Genomic DNA, 23649 nt, shown 5'->3' with positions numbered 1-23649 from the left:
TTTAACTATGGATGTTACCACAGCTCAAAAACAAATTGAAATTCTTAAAGAAGTCTCAGAAAAGGTAGAACTACAAATAACATTCGAAAAAACGGAATACATGACATGCAACAAACAAGCACTAAAATATTTGGATAAGAAATGTGGAAAAATAAAAAGGGTATCTCAGTTTAAATACTTGGGGGAAGTCATACAAGAAAACAGTCTGGAAAAAGCTGCAAATGAAGTTTGCTGTCAAAAGATGGCAACTGCAATCAGATTAACACAAAATATTTATTATATATCACTTTCTAAATTCAGTTAACTTAGACATTACAGCACGGTAATCAAACCTGAATGTCTTTATTGAGCAGAAACTTTAATTTTAAATAGCAAGTGGGATATTGAAGAAATTAGAAAGAAAGAAAGATTAATAGGAAAATATTGGGCCCCAAAATTACTGGTGGAGAAACTTATAGGCTGAGAAGTAATAAGGAAATAGAAGAATACACAGACGTACATGGTGACATGAGAAAATAAAGACTTAAATTTTATGGGCACATTAAAAGAATGGCACCCACTAGGTTGACAAAACATATAGTAGAATTCTTCGAAAACGGAAGGAAGGCCAAAACTGAACCAATGAAATGGATTGCTGCGATTAAGGAGAATCTTAAAGCAGCTGGTATAACTCACTCAGACCTTACAGATAGGAAAACATTCAGACAAAAGATAATTGATTGGAAAGTTGGTCAGAGGGAAATTAGAAAACGGACTGGAACACCGTAGTCTAATGAAAGAAAGAGCCTTCATTCTGAAAGGATGAAGCAAATTTGGCCACAAAGAAAGGCCAACCATCAAACATGACATTGATAGATTGCACCTCGCGTGGTTCTCCTGGGCCCATATGTGAATAATAAATATAGTTAGAAATTTGACTTGGCTGGTTTGAAAAAGAATGTGTAGTTCAGCTTCTGATATTCTAAATATTAAAAATATAACAAATCTGTAGAAGGGGCTTTTTGAACTTCAATCTAGTTGTAAAAGTATCACAATATTCTCAACAAAGAAGAAAATTTTCTCTGACCGTACATTTTCTTCCTGCTAAGGCGTATTGTTACTTACGAAAAATTGTGAAATTATCTTACCCAAGAACTCTTCATTGCAATTGCTGAGCAGTTCCTTATAAACAATGGTCATCTTTTACAGTAGCTGAATCTGCAGAAGGAAGACATATGAAATTTGTAATCCTAAAACTGCTCCTCAAGCTTTATTTTATCTGCAGTAGGATGATTTCATCTCAAATTGTACAGGTGAAGAGTGAATGTGTCACATCAAAGTTTGCTGAAAAGGATATATGTTGAAGTTCCACATGATACCTCTCCAAAAACAACAATATTTTGATTTTATGATGATTTGTTGAAACACTACAGACATTTCTAAATGACTGTGTTTCTCAAAATGTCGTAACAAAAGGGAAAAATTGTAATAAAGAAACCAAAAGTGATACAGGTCCGAATTTATTTTCAATAAATACTTTGTTCCCAGTATTATGAGTCATGATTAATACATACACAGTTATGACCCCCCCCCCCTCCCCGCCCTTACTTTTTTTAAAATAAGCTATGAAAATTTCCAACATATTGCGAATTTCGAAATTGTTTTGAAAATATGAACAGTCGCAGGATATTAACTGTCTTCAGAAACGAGGCATGAAGTTCTTAAACTGTCAAAATACTTGTATGTAAAGATGAAAGAATCTGAAACCCTTTGGTTATTTAAAAATAATTTTCTCCAAAACCCCATTCTAAAAATTTTGTACATTAGTTGGTCATTATACTTTGGAAATGTACAGAGTAGGCAATACTTGTCTGTACAAAATGTGATAAATTTGTTAGGTAGGCTTACCTCTACTCTCAAGGTCAAAAAATCATGAACACTTAAATATTTAAATTGATCGCTGATTTTAATTATATCCATGAATTAAAATCACCTACAATCTAACAGTCAACACTGCACTGCTGAAGAGAGTTCATTTGCTTTTTTTCATCTGCTTCTCATTGAACTTGTATAGCTGAGCTAAACTTGCACATCGACAAGGATGATCCAACAAGAGCAGTACTTAGGAATTGGGAACTGCACACTGATCTTTTGATGTTGGCCATTTGAAAGCATTAGCAGGACCATGAAATGTGATAATGGAAACGGTTATATCTTGCATCTCATGAGAGACACTATCTTTCCCATCCACCACTAATTGCCATACACACAAGAAATGAAGTGGCTCACTACAAAGTCTTCTAATGTATACTGTGGTCTCTGCATTTCACACACAGTAAAGACTGTTTTGTGGAGAACCATTCTTGCAATGTATGTGCTACTCTGGGATACAACCCAGCAGTGACTTGATTGAATTCCTACCATAGGCTTCATAGCAGACCATGCTTCTCTCTTTTTTAAATGGAACACCCTTAATGTACTTTCATTTAGAATTAAGAGTTTCACGTTTGTTGTTAACATTGATATGGTGTGCACAAATGGAGTAGCATCTCTTATAGCATCAACTACTTCATGTCGCAGATTAAATCTCGTTGCATAATGTTTACAGAGACCTCCTATACCATCGCATGCACTTTTCTCATGACCTGTTGCTGAAAATATCCTTTTTTTGTCTTAATTCTTGCACTACAGTGTTGACCAAGCTCATACAACTGAAAGCGGCCTTTAAAATTAGATGCTGCACCATCAGTCATGTACACATGTTTAGGAAATGCGTGACCTCTAGATGTTACGTCATCAGTTATGATGCTGACAGCGTAGCATGTATGTGCACTGTCATGAATGAGATGATCACTGACAATAGCAAAACAGTGTGATGTTCCAAGGAAGTGAGCAACATATGTGAATATTGATATCTGTGATTATGTGTGTCAGTGGTAGCTCTGAATTTCATTCTGCAGAGCGACAGACAGGTTCCCAGCAAAGTGAAATGAAGAACTTAACATGTCAGTATTCTGTCACTGAATCCTCTGGATATGATGGTGAGCTATTCCTTTCGTGGCCCAGCGCCTACCCTGTGTAAAAAAAACTTCTCTGGTTCTACTGTCTTCTTCACCAACTCTCCTCCCTCCCCCAAGCATAGGTTATGTCATTATCAGTATCCTGAATGTGTAATGCTTCAGCAGTCATCACTTCAGCATCAGAACACATTGCACACTCCTGCAACAAACATTTCATCTTGCGGCTCTTGACGTATACACAACGTATTTTCTACATCCCTGTGTACTACACTGCTTATGGTGAAACAAACAAGTTTCAAATTAGTGTAGTAAATACATGTGCATACTTCCTTCACTGGCTGGCATTTTATGCATTTTGGTTGTAATGAGTAGAATTATGAGAGCCCAATTTTTAAACTTGGGTTCTTCTTTTTCATTAGGAGATGTACTTCTCTTATTGTTCTTGTTATATATCTTTTTACCTCTTAACAATTTTCGCCAACAGAGGTAACATCATCCTGGTTAGGACTTTGCCTGCTGCAGTCTTTGTCATCACATAGGTAATATTCCAGAGCAACAGTAAGCATATCACCTTGCAACGGATGCCCACAGTAAGAATCTGGGCATACCCAAATACTTTTCTCATTCTTTATTTCACGAGCTTTTGAAATCAGCTAATGTGAGGAAGTGGGTATGTATTTCTGTATCTGCTGCTTGGAGTAACTACTTGGTATCAGTGACAGCAACTGTCTCTTCCCAGTATAGATGGCTGCTGAGATAGCAGTATTAAGGTTTTGAAACCACACATCAGATTTCATGCACATACCACTATCTTCAGGTTCTGCACCAACTGCATCTACATTACACACTTCACAAAGTTTTAAAGAGGTTGCTTGCATAAAACTTGTTTCAATTCCTTCCACTTTTCTTTTTACATGCTTGCTCCCTCCTCCTCCGTGTGCTTCTTAACGTTTCTGGACATTGAAGGGGGGGATATAGTAGGGGCTGCAGCAGAAATGCTAACATTCAACAAATCAACTGTTTCACACCGAGGAATAAATAAACATCTGCACTGTCTTCTTCAGTTTCACATTTGGGTGATGGTGATCATTCAGTTGTATTGTCAGTAAATTTCTTCTTGTAATGTGTGTAGCAATTCCTGTACAATGAATATGATGCTAATACTGTTACTTGAGGATCAAGATATTTCTGCAATACCTCTGACAGATTTCCAACAACTGTGATGTGTTTTTCACTTTTCTTAAATACCATCTTGTGTCTTTCTTTCATAGTTCACACCCCTCACTCTTTCACCACTGTATTTTCTCACTGACATTGTGTCTAACAAAAAGTTCAAACCAAACACAAAAATTGATGCAGAATGGTTTATGTGCAAGCTCTCACTCGTTTGGTTTAAACAGAAGAGCACTGGAAACGGTGTTGGCAACATTCATATTTTTCATTAGAAATTCAGTGATGCAAAATGTACAGACTGTTGAGAAATTTTTAACACTTTACACAGGAAAATATTGCCCACTGGGTATGCACTGACTGCTAACATATTAACCAAACAGTATTTTGTGTAATTCTCAAGTAAATAATCTATAAAAATTCATAAAAATACATTTTTTTACATTTTTAATAATAAATATTTACATAATGCAGAGAGCTGGAGCAGAGAAGATACTGTTTATAATTACATAAGTAGTATCTGCTAATATGACAGAAAATGTAATGTTCTGTGACTTACCAAATTAGAAAAAAAATATTTTGAGAGGAAAAATTAACTTAAATTTTGTATTTTCATCTTACATTTCTAAGTTAAAGGAAGCCCATAAGTGTGCGTATTTCAACTAAATTTCAACACACCAGGAGTGAGCTTTAGTGCAAAACATCTGCCAGGTCTCCAGTACTTTTAGTTTATTAGTTATATTTTTTTGTTCTTTACTGTTTTAAGAGTTACTTACAAAATATAAATTTTTCAAAGGGCCGTACTATTTACAGAAATTAAGATAAAATGAAAATACTTCATTTCTTAACACTTAATAATAAGAGGTCCAGTAGATTTTTTTTCCAGAGAAATTCATGACCAGGAAGCAACAGGAAGTTGTATCCTCATTGAAAAATTTATACATATTGCTACTAAAACTTTCCTTGTTGCTGCCAGTATATACAGAAATCACTGCTGTTTACTGTTTTTTGAGAAAAAGTAAAGGTGGAAAAAGCTATTTGAATTTGATCTAAGGCAATTTGAAAGGGGCGCGACACAGCAGATGGCGCCCTTGTCTACCAATAAAATGGCAAATGGAAACCCAATTTGCTTCAAAAATGGCTGACATATAGCCACATTGTGAATTTAAACATGTTGTTCTAAAGCTACCATCCTGTATTTGGTTGAATTCAAGTTTCACAGCTCCAATGGAACATATATTACCATGTAACACAGAAAAAATGCACTTTCATCCAGGATATAATGCATTTTCGCCTGGGAAAAAGTGTATTTTTAACTGGGAAATCCAGGGTGTATATGATCTCTCTCTCTCTCTCTCTCTCTCTCTCTCTCTCTCTCTCTCACACACACACACACACACACACACAGCATATACATCCTGTCATTCCAAAACAACGAGCAACTTACAACACAAAGCATTCGGGAACGGCTACCATGCAATTGCTTGTTGAGGTTGGCACAGTATTGTCACAGAATAGACAGTATACAGAAAGAAATGCAGAGATTTGCTCCTTTAGCTTATATGAAGTAGAGCATTGTGCTCGACGCCATATTGAAACCAAGTAAATACCAAAATGATAGCTGCTCATTGCTAAGGTTTGAAATGTACATTCTTATGAAACGGTAGTAATTTAACCAAGTAAGGATAAACTTTTTTTGAAAGGAAACGCTGATGAAAGAACCTGTGGTAAATATTTAACTACAAACTTATCTCACAAGCTTTTAAATTCATTATTGTTCACACATGCAAGCTGTGAACTGCAACTGCTTTTAGCTTCAGATGGTAATGAAACTACTTTGTTCTGTAAATATCAGGTTTTTACATGCAACAATTTTATTTTACTTCTTAATTTTACTTCTCTGTTACTGCGAGCTGATAAATCGACTTTTATTTCCTACAAAAGCATACTGCAGGAATTGGGTCTGTGCTGGAGTTTTCATTCATGCTTTCAACCTAAAAGTAATGCATAGGTATTGTTTTAAACGAAGACAGTAGGTTGCATTAAAATTTAATTTATAGAAATTTTTTTTAATTAGGCTCAGATCTATAAGTTCACTCAAATACATGTAATAAAGAAACTTTCGTCAAGCAGTATTCTAAATATGGTTCGTGTTTCAGCTTTACCATTATGTAAATGTAGGTGTAGAATGTCTCCTTTTTCTTCTTCTTCAGTTTCTTTCAGCAGGAAGTACAACAACAAATTGCGATCACTAATTTGAGAAACTTGTGTGTACTTGCACGAACTGTTCACAACTGAGCTGCAGGCTTCTTGCACGTTGTAATGGTCGCCTGTTCGTAGATATTGCTAATTCCTATAATCGCACTATTTCACTCCCATTTACGGAGCTTGTTAGCACTTGATGTTAGGTCGGCGCCATTAAAATGCATTGTAGTAATCACTGCTGCTTGCTGGATCGCTGCTGTGTCTCGATGTTGATGCTGGCTCTAAATCTGGTTGTCTAGGGTTAAAAAACATGAGGTCCCGTGTTTTGTTTTATGTGCTTTTGATGATAAAGGATGAACGAAACCAACAAATATGTAAACTTCAAATATTTATTTCTCTGGTGGCCATCTTAATTCCACTGTCCACCAAAGACTATGACACAACACAACTTCCTTTACATGTTCTTTGCAATGTTTATCCACCTCAAACAATAACACACTAACACACTGTACCAAAGTGACATTCCGACTGCTTTTTTTGACCCTTCTTGCTGCTCGTATTTATAACATTGTCAAAGAACTACTAAAAAGAGATATAGTTTACAAGTCACATGTACATCTGTTATCATAATTTGTGCAGAAAAGTTATTAATTTGCATCGAGTGACATAATTTAACATGTTATTAAAATGACAGACAGATTTGTTGACTTGACAGAATAATTCTTTGTTACAAAAAGTCCGTTTTTTAGAAGTTTGTCAATTGACTTCTCTAATTTGCATAAATAAGTAATTAACATGAATTATTAAGAAATACATTGGTTTTCGTCTAAAACAGGATTGATTTCGTGAATACTAAGTGAAACCGCTCCTAGTGAACAAATAGGTTTCACTGGATGATTTTTATTTAAGGAGATCCAAAATACCTAAGTTGTACACTATTTTTCGTACTTCATATTAATTATTTAAGATGAACTCAGTGTTTTTACATGATGACATTTGCTGTATCAGTGATCAAGTGATATTAACTTTTGTGTGGGTTAGTTATTCAGTATAATTTAATGGGTTGACTGTTTATGGAGACATGTTACGCAATCATTGTCAACATACACAATAACTTTTCTATAATCATAAATACTCGTTAAACTGGTTGAATTTGGAGGGTATCGCATACTTCGGTACAGTAAAGCCTTTAATATGTACCGTTACAATACCCCCCTCGGGTAATATCATTTACAGAATGTTAATGATATTAGCCGACTAGGACAAATGTGTCAAATGGTTAAAATTCGGAAAAGTACGACTTTAATAAAAAAAATTTTGTAATTTTTATTTTTTTTTTTATTTTTTATTTTTTTTTTTAACTATGCATAATGTGAATTTATGCAATGACCGTTACACCGTTCCAAAATGACTTTTTCCCGCAAATATTTTAGTTGTGTTGTTTCAAATGCACTTTGTGTTATGTCATTCAGTATGACAGCATAATAAAAATAATTAGTAATACATGAAAGTAAAAAAAAAAAATGTTAATCTTTGCTCCCAGTGAGCCACATGGAAAATGATTAAAAACAGACACAAATATATCACATGCGATTTTAAGATATATCAAAAATATATGTAAATTATTTCAAAATCAGTTCTCATTGAGTCACAGATTAATCAAGATAATAGAAGGAACATAAATATATTACATAGATGGAAAGGTCATATGTCCATAGGAAAATATTGCAACTGTCTGCTCTTTTTGAGCCACATAAAAGAAATGAACACAAAGAACAGAATTATAAGTATGGACATGATATATAAACACAAACACTAGAGAAGTCACATGTATGAATATAATATGCACTTGCAAAAAAAAGGAAATAAAAAAAAAAACTTGTCTCCCATTGAGACGCATAGTCAAGACAGTACAAGAACATATTAATACTAAAATTGGACACTTAAATTGGTCACAACATAACACAAACATCAAACTTGGTGAACATCTGATTAACTGTAGAAAATTGTACACAAATCTTATGCCTAAGAACACAATAGTCACAAAATGATGGGTCTTGCACAACAGTTTTTTCATTGTCTTTTATTTGGTGCAAGTATGTCCCATATTCAACAATACAAAAGGAAAGTAATAAATGTTTGTCACCTTCTTGCCCGTTGCAAGTAAAGAAGATGTCTCAAAATTTAATATTCAATAGTGACAATATAAATATAAAAACATTCTCTCAGAGATCTGGAACTTCTCCAGGGTCTGTAGGATGAGTGGTAGTTGCTATTAGACACACCCAGTAAAAAACTTTGCTGATAACATGCTTTATGGAAAATGGGTAAGTAACTGTATTCAAACAGGGAAATGTGCTTAACCATGTTTATATGGTTTCAATTCAGTGATGTTTCTTAATCCAAATAACCTTCTTGATCTGGGAAAGATAAGTCTATACGCATTAGGATGTGGGCTTTTTTTTATTTCAAATGGACAAATGTCAATGTTTACTTTAACATATGGACAACCTAGCTCAACATCTTTGTCTATTTCAGTATTTTCAAACAATAGATCATTTTCAATTTCTTTAGTTCCTAAGTCTAATGTCTCTTTCCTACACTTAGACACATCCCTCTCTGTTTGCAAAGCATTGAGAATTAAACATAAGCCTTTGTTTTCACCTGTTCCTTTTAACACTGTGTTGTCACTTAAACTATTGTTTTCACCCCCTTTTTTTATAAAGTCCACTACGGATTCTTGTCCACCATGTAAGATACAAGGTTGCACTTACCTTTGCTAATTCTTTCCAAAAGGCATCTTTGTTTATACAGTTTCCATAGTTGTTCCACAAAACTTCTAAAAACTTTTCCCCTTTCTCTTGAAAACTCACATTTACATTCCATCCCTTCATATTTTCTTTAATATTATTATTATTATTATTATTATTATTATTATTATTATTACCATTCTCATGGATTAGTGTTTCATAGTTCCCAATAGGCAATAGCTTGTCCTCAGATACACATTCCCTAGTCTGCATTTCACTTACATTAACCTCATTATTACCCATGTTTGTCACACCACTTACCTTTACCTCATCATCACTTTTCAATTCTACAAATACTTTTATTTCTTCCTCCACACTCTCATCAACAACATCACTTGATTTAGGATCATTATTCAAATGTCCCTCTATTACTTCTTCCTCCTCCTCTGCAACAACCCCATCTTCAGTTTCCCCCCTATGTATCTGAATCTCAGCAATTGAGTCTTTGGCTCCATTAAACACTTCGTCATCCCCCTTCTTATCAAATAAACCCCCCAAAATAGATTCTATTTGTGGTGTGTCTGACTTGACATTAACACCAGTATCTTTTTCAGCCCAACTATGGAACTCTGCAATACCTTCAACTTCTGCACTTTCACTAACTACCTGTGCTTGAACACTGTTTTTATTAACTGTATCACTTTTACTCATAGTATCCCAAAACCTTTTATTAAATTCTAATTTATTCATTCTAACAACATCAGAGTTTTCATGGTACTTACTCTTTACATTGTATCCTCTCCTTTTCCAGTTTCGGTTATGCGTCGTCCTATCATAATATTGTCTAGCCCCAAAACTACGGACATCTAGTGGTGGGACTGTCCACCGTTTCCCGGCTGGTTCCCTCGGTCTGTCCGTTTGTAGTTGTCGTTTTGTTCACTAGTTTCAGCAAACCCCCTTCTATCTTGTTCTCTTCCCCAATACCTACTTCTATCATTCCTGTTATCTCTCCTCCATCCTCCCTCCTGTGTATTGTTTTTGAAATCATTTTCATATCTCCTATCTCCCCTATTTGGAGCATTATTTCCAGAATTTTCAAAGTCTCTCCTCCCATAATAATCTCTATTTACATTCCTGTTCCACCCCCCCATACTGGTTGTTGCCAGAGCCAAAACTTTGGTTATTTTCTCTTTCCAAGGCCCTATCTAATCTATCTACAAATTTCAGGAACTCTTCCATTGAATCGTCTGGTCCATGGACCAATTCCCACTGCAGTCTCTCTGGTAACCTTCTTTTTAAAACATCAATTTGTGTCATAATATCAAAAGAGTTATTCAAGTGAGCAAGCTTTTTCAATTGATCTCTGCAAAATTTTTGCATTCCCCCTACTTTCCCTCTATACACTGGTCCATTTAGAAATTCTGACTTTAATCTGGCTTGTATGGATTGTGACCAAAATTTGCAAATAAATTTAGCTTCAAACTCTTCAAAAGTATTCCAAGAATCATTATTCTCATTTGCCCAGGATATGGTCTCCCCTTCTAGAAACCGTTTTACTAGCTTGATTTTTATGTTATCTGACATTTTTACCACAAACATATCCTTACATTGGTGAAAGTCAATAGGGTGCAGATTTTCACCAGGAAAGCATTTCACTTGGATGTGCCCATACATTGTATTTTGATTGTAAATCGTTTGTTTGGACATCAATGCGTCCTCCAATTGTGTACATTTAGTGTGTATATTTTCTACTTTTGTATCTACATTAGTGGTATACAGGTTGTATTCTTGTTTAAGGTTTTCTGAAGTTTTGTCTATCCTCTGATCTAATCTTTCAACTTCAGTATCTACTCTGTTGTAGATGACAGCAATGCTGTCTGTGTTAGCTTGTATGTTTTCATTTAAACTTTCAACTTTAACTTGAAATTCTTTTCTGAAGTGTATCAACTGTTCTCTAGTGTCCTTACTGAGGGTAGTTTTAATTTCCTCACACTTCTCATTGAGATGAGTACTTAATACATCAAAATTGAAACTTAACTTATCCAGTCTATCTGTGTTTTCTTTCAGTTTCACACTTATTTCTTCACTGGATTGTTTAAGTTGCGAGCTTATTTGAGTTGCAAACCCTGCTAGCCACTCTGTTAAGTTTAATTGTTCACCATCCACTGGTTCAATTTTTACATTTCCTATGATCTCATCACTCTCAGGTAGAGACATGTTAATTATTAATTATTTTAAATGACAACAACAACAAAATACCTGGCTTTATGCTATGATGTCGTGATCGGTGTTCCTGTTGGTTTCTTCACTTCTATTCGGTTTTATTGAAGCTGAGGTCTTGATTGATGACTTCTGTTGACATAATCCAGACGTTAATCTTCCGAGCGGTGTGATGATGGTTTTTGGTAGTCGCACAAACACACTTTATTTATTTATTTAATTTTGACATATTTTCACTGTTGCCACACTGCACAAATAAACTTTGGAATGCTAAGCACTTACGAAATTTATCGCTGCACTATTTTCATCGATGCACTTAAAGATCCCGGACGAGCCCCCACTTTTGTAATGGTCGCCTGTTCGTAGATATTGCTAATTCCTATAATCGCACTATTTCACTCCCATTTACGGAGCTTGTTAGCACTTGATGTTAGGTCGGCGCCATTAAAATGCATTGTAGTAATCACTGCTGCTTGCTGGATCGCTGCTGTGTCTTGATGTTGATGCTGGCTCTAAATCTGGTTGTCTAGGGTTAAAAAACATGAGGTCCCGTGTTTTGTTTTATGTGCTTTTGATGATAAAGGATGAACGAAACCAACAAATATGTAAACTTCAAATATTTATTTCTCTGGTGGCCATCTTAATTCCACTGTCCACCAAAGACTATGACACAACACAACTTCCTTTACATGTTCTTTGCAATGTTTATCCACCTCAAACAATAACACACTAACACACTGTACCAAAGTGACATTCCGACTGCTTTTTTTGACCCTTCTTGCTGCTCGTATTTATAACATTGTCAAAGAACTACTAAAAAGAGATATAGTTTACAAGTCACATGTACATCTGTTATCATAATTTGTGCAGAAAAGTTATTAATTTGCATCGAGTGACATAATTTAACGTGTTATTAAAATGACAGACAGATTTGTTGACTTGACAGAATAATTCTTTGTTACAAAAAGTCCGTTTTTTAGAAGTTTGTCAATTGACTTCTCTAATTTGCATAAATAAGTAATTAACATGAATTATTAAGAAATACATTGGTTTTCGTCTAAAACAGGATTGATTTCGTGAATACTAAGTGAAACCGCTCCTAGTGAACAAATAGGTTTCACTGGGTGATTTTTATTTAAGGAGATCCAAAATACCTAAGTTGTACACTATTTTTCGTACTTCATATTAATTATTTGAGATGAACTCAGTGTTTTTACATGATGTCATTTGCTGTATCAGTGATCAAGTGATATTAACTTTTGTGTGGGTTAGTTATTCAGTATAATTTAATGGGTTGACTGTTTATGGAGACATGTTACGCAATCATTGTCAACATACACAATAACTTTTCTATAATCATAAATACTCGTTAAACTGGTTGAATTTGGAGGGTATCTCATACTTTGGTACAGTAAAGCCTTTAATATGTTCCGTTACAACGTGGCACCATCAGGCAGCGCACTCAAATAAAATACTTTAACTTTTTTAATATAATTAGAAGGAAAGTTGCTACTCACCATATAGCAGAGATGCTGAGTCGCAGGTAGGCACAACAAAAAGACTCTCGTAATTAAAGCTTTCAGCCATTAAGGCCTTCGTCAACAATAGACAAAACACACACACACACACACACACATGCGCACGAATGCAACACTGACACACGACTGCAGTCTTAGGCAACTGAAACCACACTGTCAGTTGCCTGAGACTGTAGTTGTGTGTGCTGCAGTTTGTACGTGCATGATTTTTGTGTGTGTGTGTGTGTGTGTGTGTGTGTGTGTGTGTGTGTGTGTGCGCGTGTGTGTTGTTGCAAATGCCTATCTGCGACACAGCATCTCCGCCATATGGTGAGTAACAACTTTCTTTCTCATAATATTGTTACATTCCATCCTGAATTTTCCATTTTTCAACTTTTTTTCCCGCATACTGTAGTGAAATGTGGCTCTTAGTTCCAATTTTGAAAACAATTTTGATATGTTAGCTACATTTAATGTTGTTTTTTTTTTTTCCCCCAGTGAAGAAGGAGAATTTTACCAAAAATCCAGCTGCAGGAGTTGATGTACTTTTGTGTAATTTACATACAGTATTTTTTACTGTTCAGTCAGCTTTCATTGTTTACTGGTCGCTTTGTGAGAATTGCTCTTTTTCCCTGTGTGGTCTTCTCTCTTATTACTGCTCATTATGTATTTATAACTTCTGCAGTGCATCAAAAAACTGACTTCTCGCAAGCGCACTGAAATTTGATGCATGGATTGGAGCCAAGTTTCCATTCCATATACTTTCTATTCTTAGTTCACACCGAACTCTAGCAGTATTCAAGACAACCAACAAATGTGCCACATAATTTGCCACTGCGTTTCATTGCATGGTGTGTATCTTAAATAGACCACTCAACCACCCACAATTGACATGGCACCAAAGCATTTGAGCGCATGGGTACATTGTTGCGTTCATGCACTTTTTATTGTGCAAACAGGTTCTTACACATAGCGTGTATTAAGTAATTCCATGTTTTCACATTGGGGGCAGAATTCACATCTATTTTACATTTAGGTGCACTGATGACCTTGCAGTTCATAGCACCCTCTGCCGTAAATCATCATCATTGCCATCATTTCACATTTATTGCAAAATGCGAATTTTTCTGGTCCCTGCTCATAAATATGTGTAAAGCATAATGAGTTCATTCAACAAAATAAAACCGACCACATCAAATTAGTCAACTGCTGCCATATTTCATGATGTGATTATAATCAAGTCAGCAATGTTTATTGATGGCTTCTATGAAACGCGTGACAGTTTATTTTTTATTCTCCCCCCCCCCCCCCCTTCCCCCTCACTCATTTAACAAAAAACAAAACAGAATAGTGAAACTACATTTTTTACTGAATTTGTAGCACACTATCAAATTAGTTAACTTGATGTTATCCTCGAAACTCTCAGCAACCTCTGCTTCTCTCAATTTCTCCATCTTCTTAAGATTTTACACTTCTGCAATATCTTCCAGTTTTAATCATCAGCTCCGTTTTGATATTTCTAGAGTCATTCAAAGAAAGTCATTGGGCAGTTGTGCACAAATACCCAGATCATGCAGCACTAGTTGGTGGTGACTTTAACCTACCAAGTATAGACCAGGATGTGTATGGATTCATTGGAGAGGGTACATCAGACAGTCTTGTGAAGTACTTTTGAACACTTTTCTGAAAACTGTCTCAAGAAGCTAGTTTGACAGCTCACATGCATTGGAAATATCTTGGTCCTTGTAGCTACAAGCTACTTTATCAATGGTGTCAGTATAGAGGTGGCTAGGAGACTGTTTCTGCTAGAAAGAACAGATAATCCGTTGTTAGCATCTCACCTAGACAGTTTAGTTCCGGAATGATAGACATACAAGAATTATGGGCAAAGTTTAAACAGATGGTAAATCATTTTCTGGACAAGTATGCGCCTAGTGCGCCACCGTGATTTAATAAAGAAATTCAGGAAATGCTGAGGAAGCAAAGGCACTCGTGGTTCAAAAGAGGATGCACAAATGACAAGTCAAAGATTAGTAGAAATTATGGCATATATGAAAAGAACTATGCATGAAGCATACAACAGCTACCACCATCACACCTTGGTTAAAAATAGGATGGAGAACCCGAAAAAGTTTTGGTCCTATGTAAAGTTGCTAAGTGGCTACAAGACTCCCATCAAGTCGCTCATTGACCAGTCTGGTCAGTAGAAAATAGCAAAAAAAAGGTCGAAGTTTTAAATTCCACATTCAAGAAATCATTCATGTAGAAGAATAATTCTGAGATACTGTTTGACCGTCACACAGTCCCCTGTGTGTTTGACATAGTAGTAAGCATCCCTGGCATGGAGAAACAACCAAAAAAGTTGAAAAGAAAGAAGTCATTAGGTCCAGATGGAATCTGAAATCAGTTTTACAAAGAGTACTCTACATCATTGGCCGCTCACTTAGTTTTCATTCATTGCGAATGTAGCACAAAGTGCCAAGCGAGTGGAAAAAAAACGCAGGTGACTCATATTTATAAGAAGGGTAAAAGAAATGGACTTACAGAATTACGGACCAATATCCTTAATATCTGTTTGCTACAGATTTCTAGAGTGTATTATGAGTTCGAATATAATAAATTTCCTAAAGACCGAAAACCACATGTCCACAAATCAGCACAGCTTTAGAAAGCATCGTTCATGCAAAACCCAGCTTGCACTTTTCTCACATTATATAACGCGAACTATGGATGAAGGCCGACAGACAGCTTCCATATTTCTAGATTTCCGAAAAGCCCTGCTGCAGACTGTTAACAAAGGTATGTGCATACGGAATAGTCACCCAGATGTGTGACGGGCTAAAAGACTTCATAAGTAATAGAACCCAATATGTTGTCCAGTATGTTGTTGTATTCATCGGAGACAGGAGTTGCATGAGGAGTGGCCCAGGGAAGTGTGATTTTCTATGTACTAAATGGCATGGCAGACAGGATGGGCAACAATCTGCAGTTGTTCGCTGATGATGTAGCGTGCAGGAAAGTGTCAAAGATAAGTTACTGTAGATTGATACAAAGTGACTGAGACAAAATTTCTAGTTGGTGTGATGAATGGCAGTTGGCCCTTAGTGTAGAAAAATGTAAGTTCATGCGGATGAGTAGAAAAACACACCCGTAATGTTTGGATACAGCGTTAGTCATGTGCTGCTTGACACAGTCACATAATGATTCGATATGAAATGGAACGAGCATGAGAGGATTGTGGTAGGGAAGGTGAATGGTCAGCTTCAATTTACTGGGAGAATTTTACGAAAATGTGGTTCATCTGTAAAGAAGGCCACCTATAGGACACTAGTGCTATCTGTTCTTGAGTACTACTCAATTGTTTGGGATCCACACGTGGTTGGATTGAAAGAGGGCATCAAAGCACTTAGAGGCTAGCTGCTAGATTTGTTACCAGTAGGTTCGATGGGCATGCATATATTGCAGATATGCTTCAGGAGCTGAAGTGCAAATCCTTCTAGGGAGAAGACATTCATTTCAAAGAATACTACTGAGAAAATTAGAGAAATGGCATATGACGATGAGTGCGAAACCATCCTGCTACTGCCAACATTACGTTCTGCGTAGGCACCACGAAGATAAGATATGAGAAATTAGGGCTCCTGCAGAGGCTTATAGACAGCCATTTTCCCTCACTCTATCTGCAAGTGGAACAGGAAAGGAAACGACTAGTCATGGTACAGGGTAACCTTCGCCATTCACCGTACTGTGGCTTATGGAAATGTATGTAGATGTAGGATTAGATCAGTTTATAACCAATAAATTATGATCTCAGTCCTCATTTCTGCAGGTCTCTTCCATGTATACAGTTCTCTTATACGATTCTTAAATTGAATGTTTGCAATGATTTAAGTTATGCTCTGTCAAAATTCTATCCTTTCATTCCTTTCCCCCAGTTGATTTTCTCACACTGTTTTTCCTTCTCTTCATTTTCCTTCTATTGAATAACAGTCTCTTGCACAATTAAATTTGTCTCCATTAAAAATCTGGATAATTTGAACGTCAAATTTCACCTATGCAAAACTCGAGAATGACACTGAGCAATTCCACCTATCAATTAGTTGTCAGTGACCACAGTTGCTGAGTTGCTGGGGGGGGGGGGATCTTTGAATAAACCATCATCTGACTGAGTAATAAATTTCATATGTGTAATTTGTTTTAATATTTCAATGTGGATTTGCAGACACAACAACACTTCTACTCAAAAAAAACCTACAAAGATACAAATTCTGCACGAAAGCTGTTCACAAAGAAAGCTTGCTCTCTGTTGTCCGCAGTATCAAATTTTGTAATACAGTAGCATACAGAGGTGGTATGGTGTTTCCCTCCCCCCTCTTTGTGGTAGCTTATTGTATACTGTAATAGATTATTGTTAACACTGTTTCAGAAACCATTAAGAATGCACTGAGTAGCACGTGTCCAAATGTTTAATGCGTCAAACTTAACTCTATAATGATCGGACTTTCATTTGTCTCTTGAATTTATAAATTTCAGGCTTCTCGGACTCTGCCTGCTACAGAATGAGCTGTGTCCAATATTCCTGAATCGACATGTCATGAAATTTATACTGGGAAGGCCAATTCGATTTCATGACCTGGCTTTCTTCGATCCTGTTATTTATGAAAGCCTCCGGCAGTTAGTAGTTGATGCAGAGACTAAAGACAGCAATAGTTTGTTCTCAGCTCTGGATCTCACTTTCAGGTAAATTCATATTACTGTCTACGTTCTGTGAGTTGTATGTACTAATGTTACTTATTTATATTATATTTTAGTTAGGCCTAGTGTGGAAATGAACTATTGTGCACAGTTGTTATGTGTATCCCTCTCTGTCACTTTACAGCATTGACCTGAGCCCTGAAGAGGGTGGAGGGTCTTTGGAGTTAATACCAGGTGGCAGAGATGTGGAAGTAACTGCTCAAAATGTGTATGACTATGTGCGTAAATATGCTGAATGTCGGATGATAAAAGTTCAGGAGAAAGCACTTGAGGTAAGAGTTGTTTTTTCAGATCATCCACAGACTTCCTGGCGAGAAATAGGTTAACATAGCAAAGCACTTTTTCTCACAGATAAATTTGTGACTAGGTTTGTAGTACAGTTCAGCTGCTTTACCTTATTCTTAAGTTTTCTCGGTTGTTAAAAGTTTTACTGCAAAGTGTTATAAAAATCACATAAACATGGCTGATAACTTTGTTAGCTTTCAGATGAATCCTTCTTCAGAGCTTGAGTACCTATTCAGTAGCTCTGAAAAAGGATTCATCCAAAAGCTACCAGAGTGAACAGTCTCGTTTGTGTGCCTTTCAATGATTCAGGGTGCTAAACTCCTACCTTATGTTCCTCAGACCATTTCCTGGTCTCATTGTGGTTAATTTCTGTAAGGGATATTCAGAAGGGTTTGGTTTAAACAGCTAAATATTAATTACCACTGTTAGTTATTAATAAGTCTTCCCTAATATAAAGTTCTACTGGGTCTTTTTCTATTTGATTGATCCACAGGAGTCCAGTAGCTTTACCTTTGTTGGGTAGTTTGAAGAGGTTGCAGGACACTGTATTAATCGTACTGGCTATTAATTTAAAATCCTCACTTTCAAACACGTTTGATACTTTCTGAACAAATTGGTAGTTTCAACTTTTTCACACAAATATCCAGAATTATAGTTTGTTTAAATTTCTTTTAGCAACTTTTTCAATCTGGTTTTCTAGTTCGTAGATACATTGGACCATTATTTCCATATTATTAACTGTTGCATTTAAAGCTTCTATAGACACTTTTCAAAGGTGACAACATTATTGTGTATTCGCAGAAAGTCTTTCATGGATGATCCAACTGCCTCTTTTCCCACATCGAAATGAAGAGACTTCACAGTCATCATTACCAAAAGCCAGATCTGGCAGACCTAGCCCACTTCATCTCTTTGGAAGAATTCAGCATTTTGGAATCGGTGGGAATGGAGGAGTGGACATCCCTTTCAGCCTTAGATCACAAAAATAGCTTCTTTATTAGACAATCTGTTTTAAAATCAGAGGAAAAGAGGAATGGTGCACAGATCATCTGGTGATGACTTAATAAGACAGAACTGATAACACTTGGGTAACATGACTGTGAAATATGTGTAAAAAAAATTACAAGATTGTCCACTGTTTCCACAAGGCAGTATGCGTAGCCTATGTATGTTGACTATACAGGGTTGTCCATTGATAGTGACCAGGCCAAATATCTCACAAAATAAGCATCAAACTAAAAAACTACAAAGAACGAATCTCATCTACCTTGAAGGGGCAAACCAGATGGCGCTTTGGTTGGCCTGCTAGATGGCACTGCCATGGGTCAAATGGATATCAACTGCGTTTTTTTAAAGTAGGAACCCCCATTTTTTATTACATATTTGTGTAGTACGTAAAGAAATATGAATGTTTTAGTTGGACCACGTTTTTCGCTTTGTGATAGATGACGCTGTAATAGTCACAGGCGTATAAGTACGTGGTATCGTGTAACATTCCGCCAGTGCGGACGGTATTAGCTTCGTGATACATTACCCGTGTTAAAATGGACAATTTACCAACTGCAGAAAAGGTCGATATCGTGTTGCTGTATGGCTATTGTGATTAAAATTCCCAATGGGCGTGTGCTATATATGCTGCTCGGTATCCTGGACGACATCATCCAAGGGTCCAGATCGTTCGCCGGATAGTTACGTTATTTAAGGAAACGGGAAGTGTTCAGCCACATGTGAAACGTAAACCACGACCTGCAACAAATGATAATGCCCAAGTAGGTGTTTTAGCTGCTGTCGCAGCTAATCCGCACATCAGTAGCAGACAAATTGCGCGAGAACGGGAATCTCAAAAACGTCGGTGTTGAGAATGCTACAGCAACATCGATTTCTCCCGTACCGTATTTCTATGTGCCAGGAATTGCATGGCAACAACTTTGAACATTTTCTGCCACTGGGCACAGGAGAAATTACGGGACGATGACAGATTTTTTGCAAATGTTCTATTTAACGACGAAGCGTCATTCACCAACAGGGGTAACGTAAACCGGCATAATATGCACTATTGGGCAACAGAAAATCCACGATGACTGTGACAAGTGGAACATCAGCGACCTTGGCGGGTTAATGTATGTTGCAGCATAATGGGAGGCAGGATAATTGGTCCCCATTTTATCGATGGCAATCTAAATGGTGCAGTGTATGCTGATTTCCTACATAATGTTCTACCGATGTTACTAAAAGATGTTTCACTGCATGACAGAATGACGATGCACTTCCAACATGATGGATGTCCGGCACGTAGCTCACATGCAGTTGAAGCGGTATTGAATAGTATATTTCATGACAGGTGGATTGGTCATTGAAGCACTATACCATGGCCCGCACGTTCACCGAATCTGACATTCCCGGATTTCTTTCTGTGGGGAAAGTTGAAGGATATTTGCTATCGTGATCCACCAACAACGCCTGACAACATGCGGCAGCACATTGTCATGTCAGTGTATTGTCAATGCATGTGCGAACATTATGGAAGGCGAACTACTTGCTGTTGAGAGGAATGTCTTTACGCGTATTGCCAAATGCATTGAGGTTGACAGACATCATTTTGAGCATTTATTGCATTAATGTGATATTTACAGGTAATCACGCTGTAACAGCATGCCTTCTCAGAAATGATAAGTTCACAAAGGTACATGTATCTCATTGGAACAACCGAAATAAAACGTTCAAACGTACCTATGTTCTGTATTTTAATTTAAAAAAACCTACATGTTACCAACTGTTCGTCTTAAATTGTGAGCCATATGTTTGTGACTATTACAGCACCATCTATCACAAAGCGAAAAAAGTGGTCCAACTAAAACATTCATGTTTCTTTATGTACAACACGAATATGTAATTAAAAATGGGGGTTCCTATTTTAAAAAAACTCAGTTGATATCCGTTTGATCTATGGCAGCGCCATCTAGCGGGCCAACAATAGCGCCATCTGGTTTCCCACTTGAAGCTAGACAAGTTTTGTTCTTTGTAGTTTTTTTCGTTTGACTCTTATTTCGTGAGATATTTGGCCTGGCCACTATCAATGGACCAACCTGTGTAGTGCAGTGTGTCAAACGTAATGCCTTCTGCAAAATGGTTTCCCTGTAATGTATCTTCAGAACATGGATAATTGCCAAATACAAGCTCAGCAGTGTGCATGTGCAGTTTAGGTGGCATTAATTAACTTTGTAATGTGAAAGTCTACCAAGAGGAGAATATCCCTGTTACCAGGCTTACACTTTTCCGGTAAGACTATGCAAATGTTTTTCAGAAAGTTATGATGTTATCCATACACTGTAGTTAGTGGACAATATTTTCACATTTTTAAAACGACAGGGTTTCTTTGATTTGCCAGTTACAAGACACTTGATCTTTTCAGACCTATCAGCATTGGTACTTCGCATTGAGGCAAACATGTCATATTTAGAAAGATTCTGAAGGAAAGCCTTGTTCCGTCAGTAATTCACATGTCCTTCAATTAATATTGTGTTCAAATTCATTTTATCTGCCACTTTGCTATTCGCTAAAATTTACTGCATTTACCTTATAGTGTTCACCACATTGTAATCTTCTTAAGTGTGTCGACTCACCCATTAGATGCAGGAAGTCCTGAATACTGAGCTTATTTGCCACTTTGAGTGCTTTTTCGCATAACGTACTGCTCTCTGGGATACTGGAAATGTCTGCTGTCGACGCCAGTTCTTTCCAATTTTCTCCAGTCCTGCTTATGTCAGAAAACAAGCAGTTTCCTTTAGCGTAATAACGTTCAGTGCTCTCTGTGAGTGAACTGTCAAACTGGGACCCTTGCCACTTGTCGGATACAGAGATCTGCCTGTCTGCTAACAATAGGTGGTGTCGGGCCACCTTTCAATTTTTCTGACTTAACATCACTCGGAAGCTAACCCAGACATACACGTCTATCGTCAGTACTGCAATGTCACCCCAAAAAGGATAGTAATGGCCGAAATCTGTCATCTTGCAATCCCCCCCGCCCGCCCCGCCTAAAAAAAAAAAAAAAAGTGGTATAGATGTTGACATTGGCAGTGGCAAGATATAGAGCATCAGCTACAGAAATTGTTCTCCGATGCTACTTCTACTAATTCAGAATTAGGAAGCCCAGGCCCCAAGAAAGTTGACAACATATGTTTGTAAACAATATTAGAGGGCCGGAACCAGTCTTGTGTAATTTTGTGTTAATTGTACTTTTCTTGCTATTTATTAGTGGTGTTTCACATATTGTAAATGGCAGCTGAACATTAGAAAATTGCATTATTGTGAGTAATAGATATTTTTTAATGGTAGCTGTAGTTTGGTATTCAAATCAGTTTATTAATATTGAAATATTTTTGTGAATTGCAGAGCATCCGTACAGGGGTATTTGATGTTCTCCCAGCAGGATCACTTGATGGATTAACAGCTGAAGATTTACGTTTGCTGCTTAATGGAGTTGGAGATATAAATGTAGCTGTCCTTATATCATACACAAGTTTCAACGATGAATCTGGAGAATCCAGTGAGAGACTTGTGAAATTTAAGCGTTGGTTGTGGTCGATAGTGGAAAAAATGACTCACATTGAAAGGCAAGACCTGGTAAGAATTTTAAAACTATTACTGGAAATTCGTATGTGTGGTAATAAATCTAGTTTTCATCTATGTGGCCAACTGGTCTTTGGTAGATCTACAGTCTAGCATATTGAAAATAATTAGTTTTAAAATATTCATTCAGATTAATAATGGGCTAAAAATGGACTGGGTAGGGTTTTATGAGCACCTTGTGTTATAGCCAGAACTTTGGTTTTTGTCAGGTGTGCATCATATTTGACCACGTTATTACAAATACGTATAGAGACTGACCCCAAAATGGAATTATAGGCAATTATTTTGATGGTAGGCAATGAAAATCTCATAACTGCATTTTGTTAAATTTTGGAGGTGAAGAAAAACGGTTTCTCAAAAGATAATGAAAAGTGATATAGAAAGTTGGTACGTGTGTAGCTTTTAGCAGAAGCCTAGTTATTGACAGATAGAGAAATTCGTGCACTTTCAAGCCTCTTTGATTATGGAGTTACTGGAATTACAGAGTTTTCAGAGACAGATGTAGGTACGAAGTTTTCGTTGCCTACCATCAATTTAAGCTTAAAAATCTGTATACGGCCTTTTACCTCCCATTGCCAGTCTGTGTTCACCCAGTCTACAGCATGTGAATACCCGAATTATGCAGTACTATAGTTGAATCCGTGAATGATGGTGGACCATGGAATGGAGAGGCACAGACATGAATTGCATGATTGCCGGTTACAGATGATGGAGCAGTACACACTTGGAAACTCAGACACTGAACGGTTCCTAAGCTTGTGTTTCAGGAGCAGTGGGCAGTGGAGAAAGTTAATCCCCCACCATCACATGACTACCATGGTGAGACGTCCGGATCGAAAGGAAAGAGATATGCAATGTTGCCTGGTACAGCAAGTTGCGATTTGTGCTTCATCCGGTGTATCTACATACATGGGAATAAAAACGCTTGTGTCTGATGGCAAAATTAAATTTTACAGATAATAACTTTCATAAAACACCAAATAACGTTGCTGCCATGTGCAGCACCTAATTACAGCCAACATAGACACAGTCTACCAGAAATTTCATGTTGTACAATATTCTGAAGGAAATAATTTTAATACCGCAAGAATATTGCATGTAATATTGGAAAATTTTTCA

The 23649-nt window shown here is 36.7% G+C and overlaps 1 protein-coding gene across 1 annotated transcript in view; it reads left to right on the top strand.

Moving 5' to 3' along the window:
- Positions 1–23649, top strand: part of LOC126161352 (E3 ubiquitin-protein ligase UBR5) — a 349964-nt gene that overhangs the window by 306932 nt on the left and 19383 nt on the right. The window contains exons 43-45 of the mRNA XM_049917120.1: positions 17395–17601; positions 17741–17888; positions 22294–22524. Coding sequence (XP_049773077.1) covers positions 17395–17601; positions 17741–17888; positions 22294–22524 — 586 coding nt within the window. The remainder of the gene's footprint in view (positions 1–17394; positions 17602–17740; positions 17889–22293; positions 22525–23649) is intronic.

Source organism: Schistocerca cancellata, chromosome 2, assembly GCF_023864275.1.
Source record: "Schistocerca cancellata isolate TAMUIC-IGC-003103 chromosome 2, iqSchCanc2.1, whole genome shotgun sequence".
NCBI classification, from domain to species: Eukaryota; Metazoa; Arthropoda; class Insecta; order Orthoptera; family Acrididae; genus Schistocerca; species Schistocerca cancellata.
The sequence above is the reverse complement of the archived record's forward strand: the minus strand, read 5'-3'. Positions and strand labels throughout refer to the sequence as shown.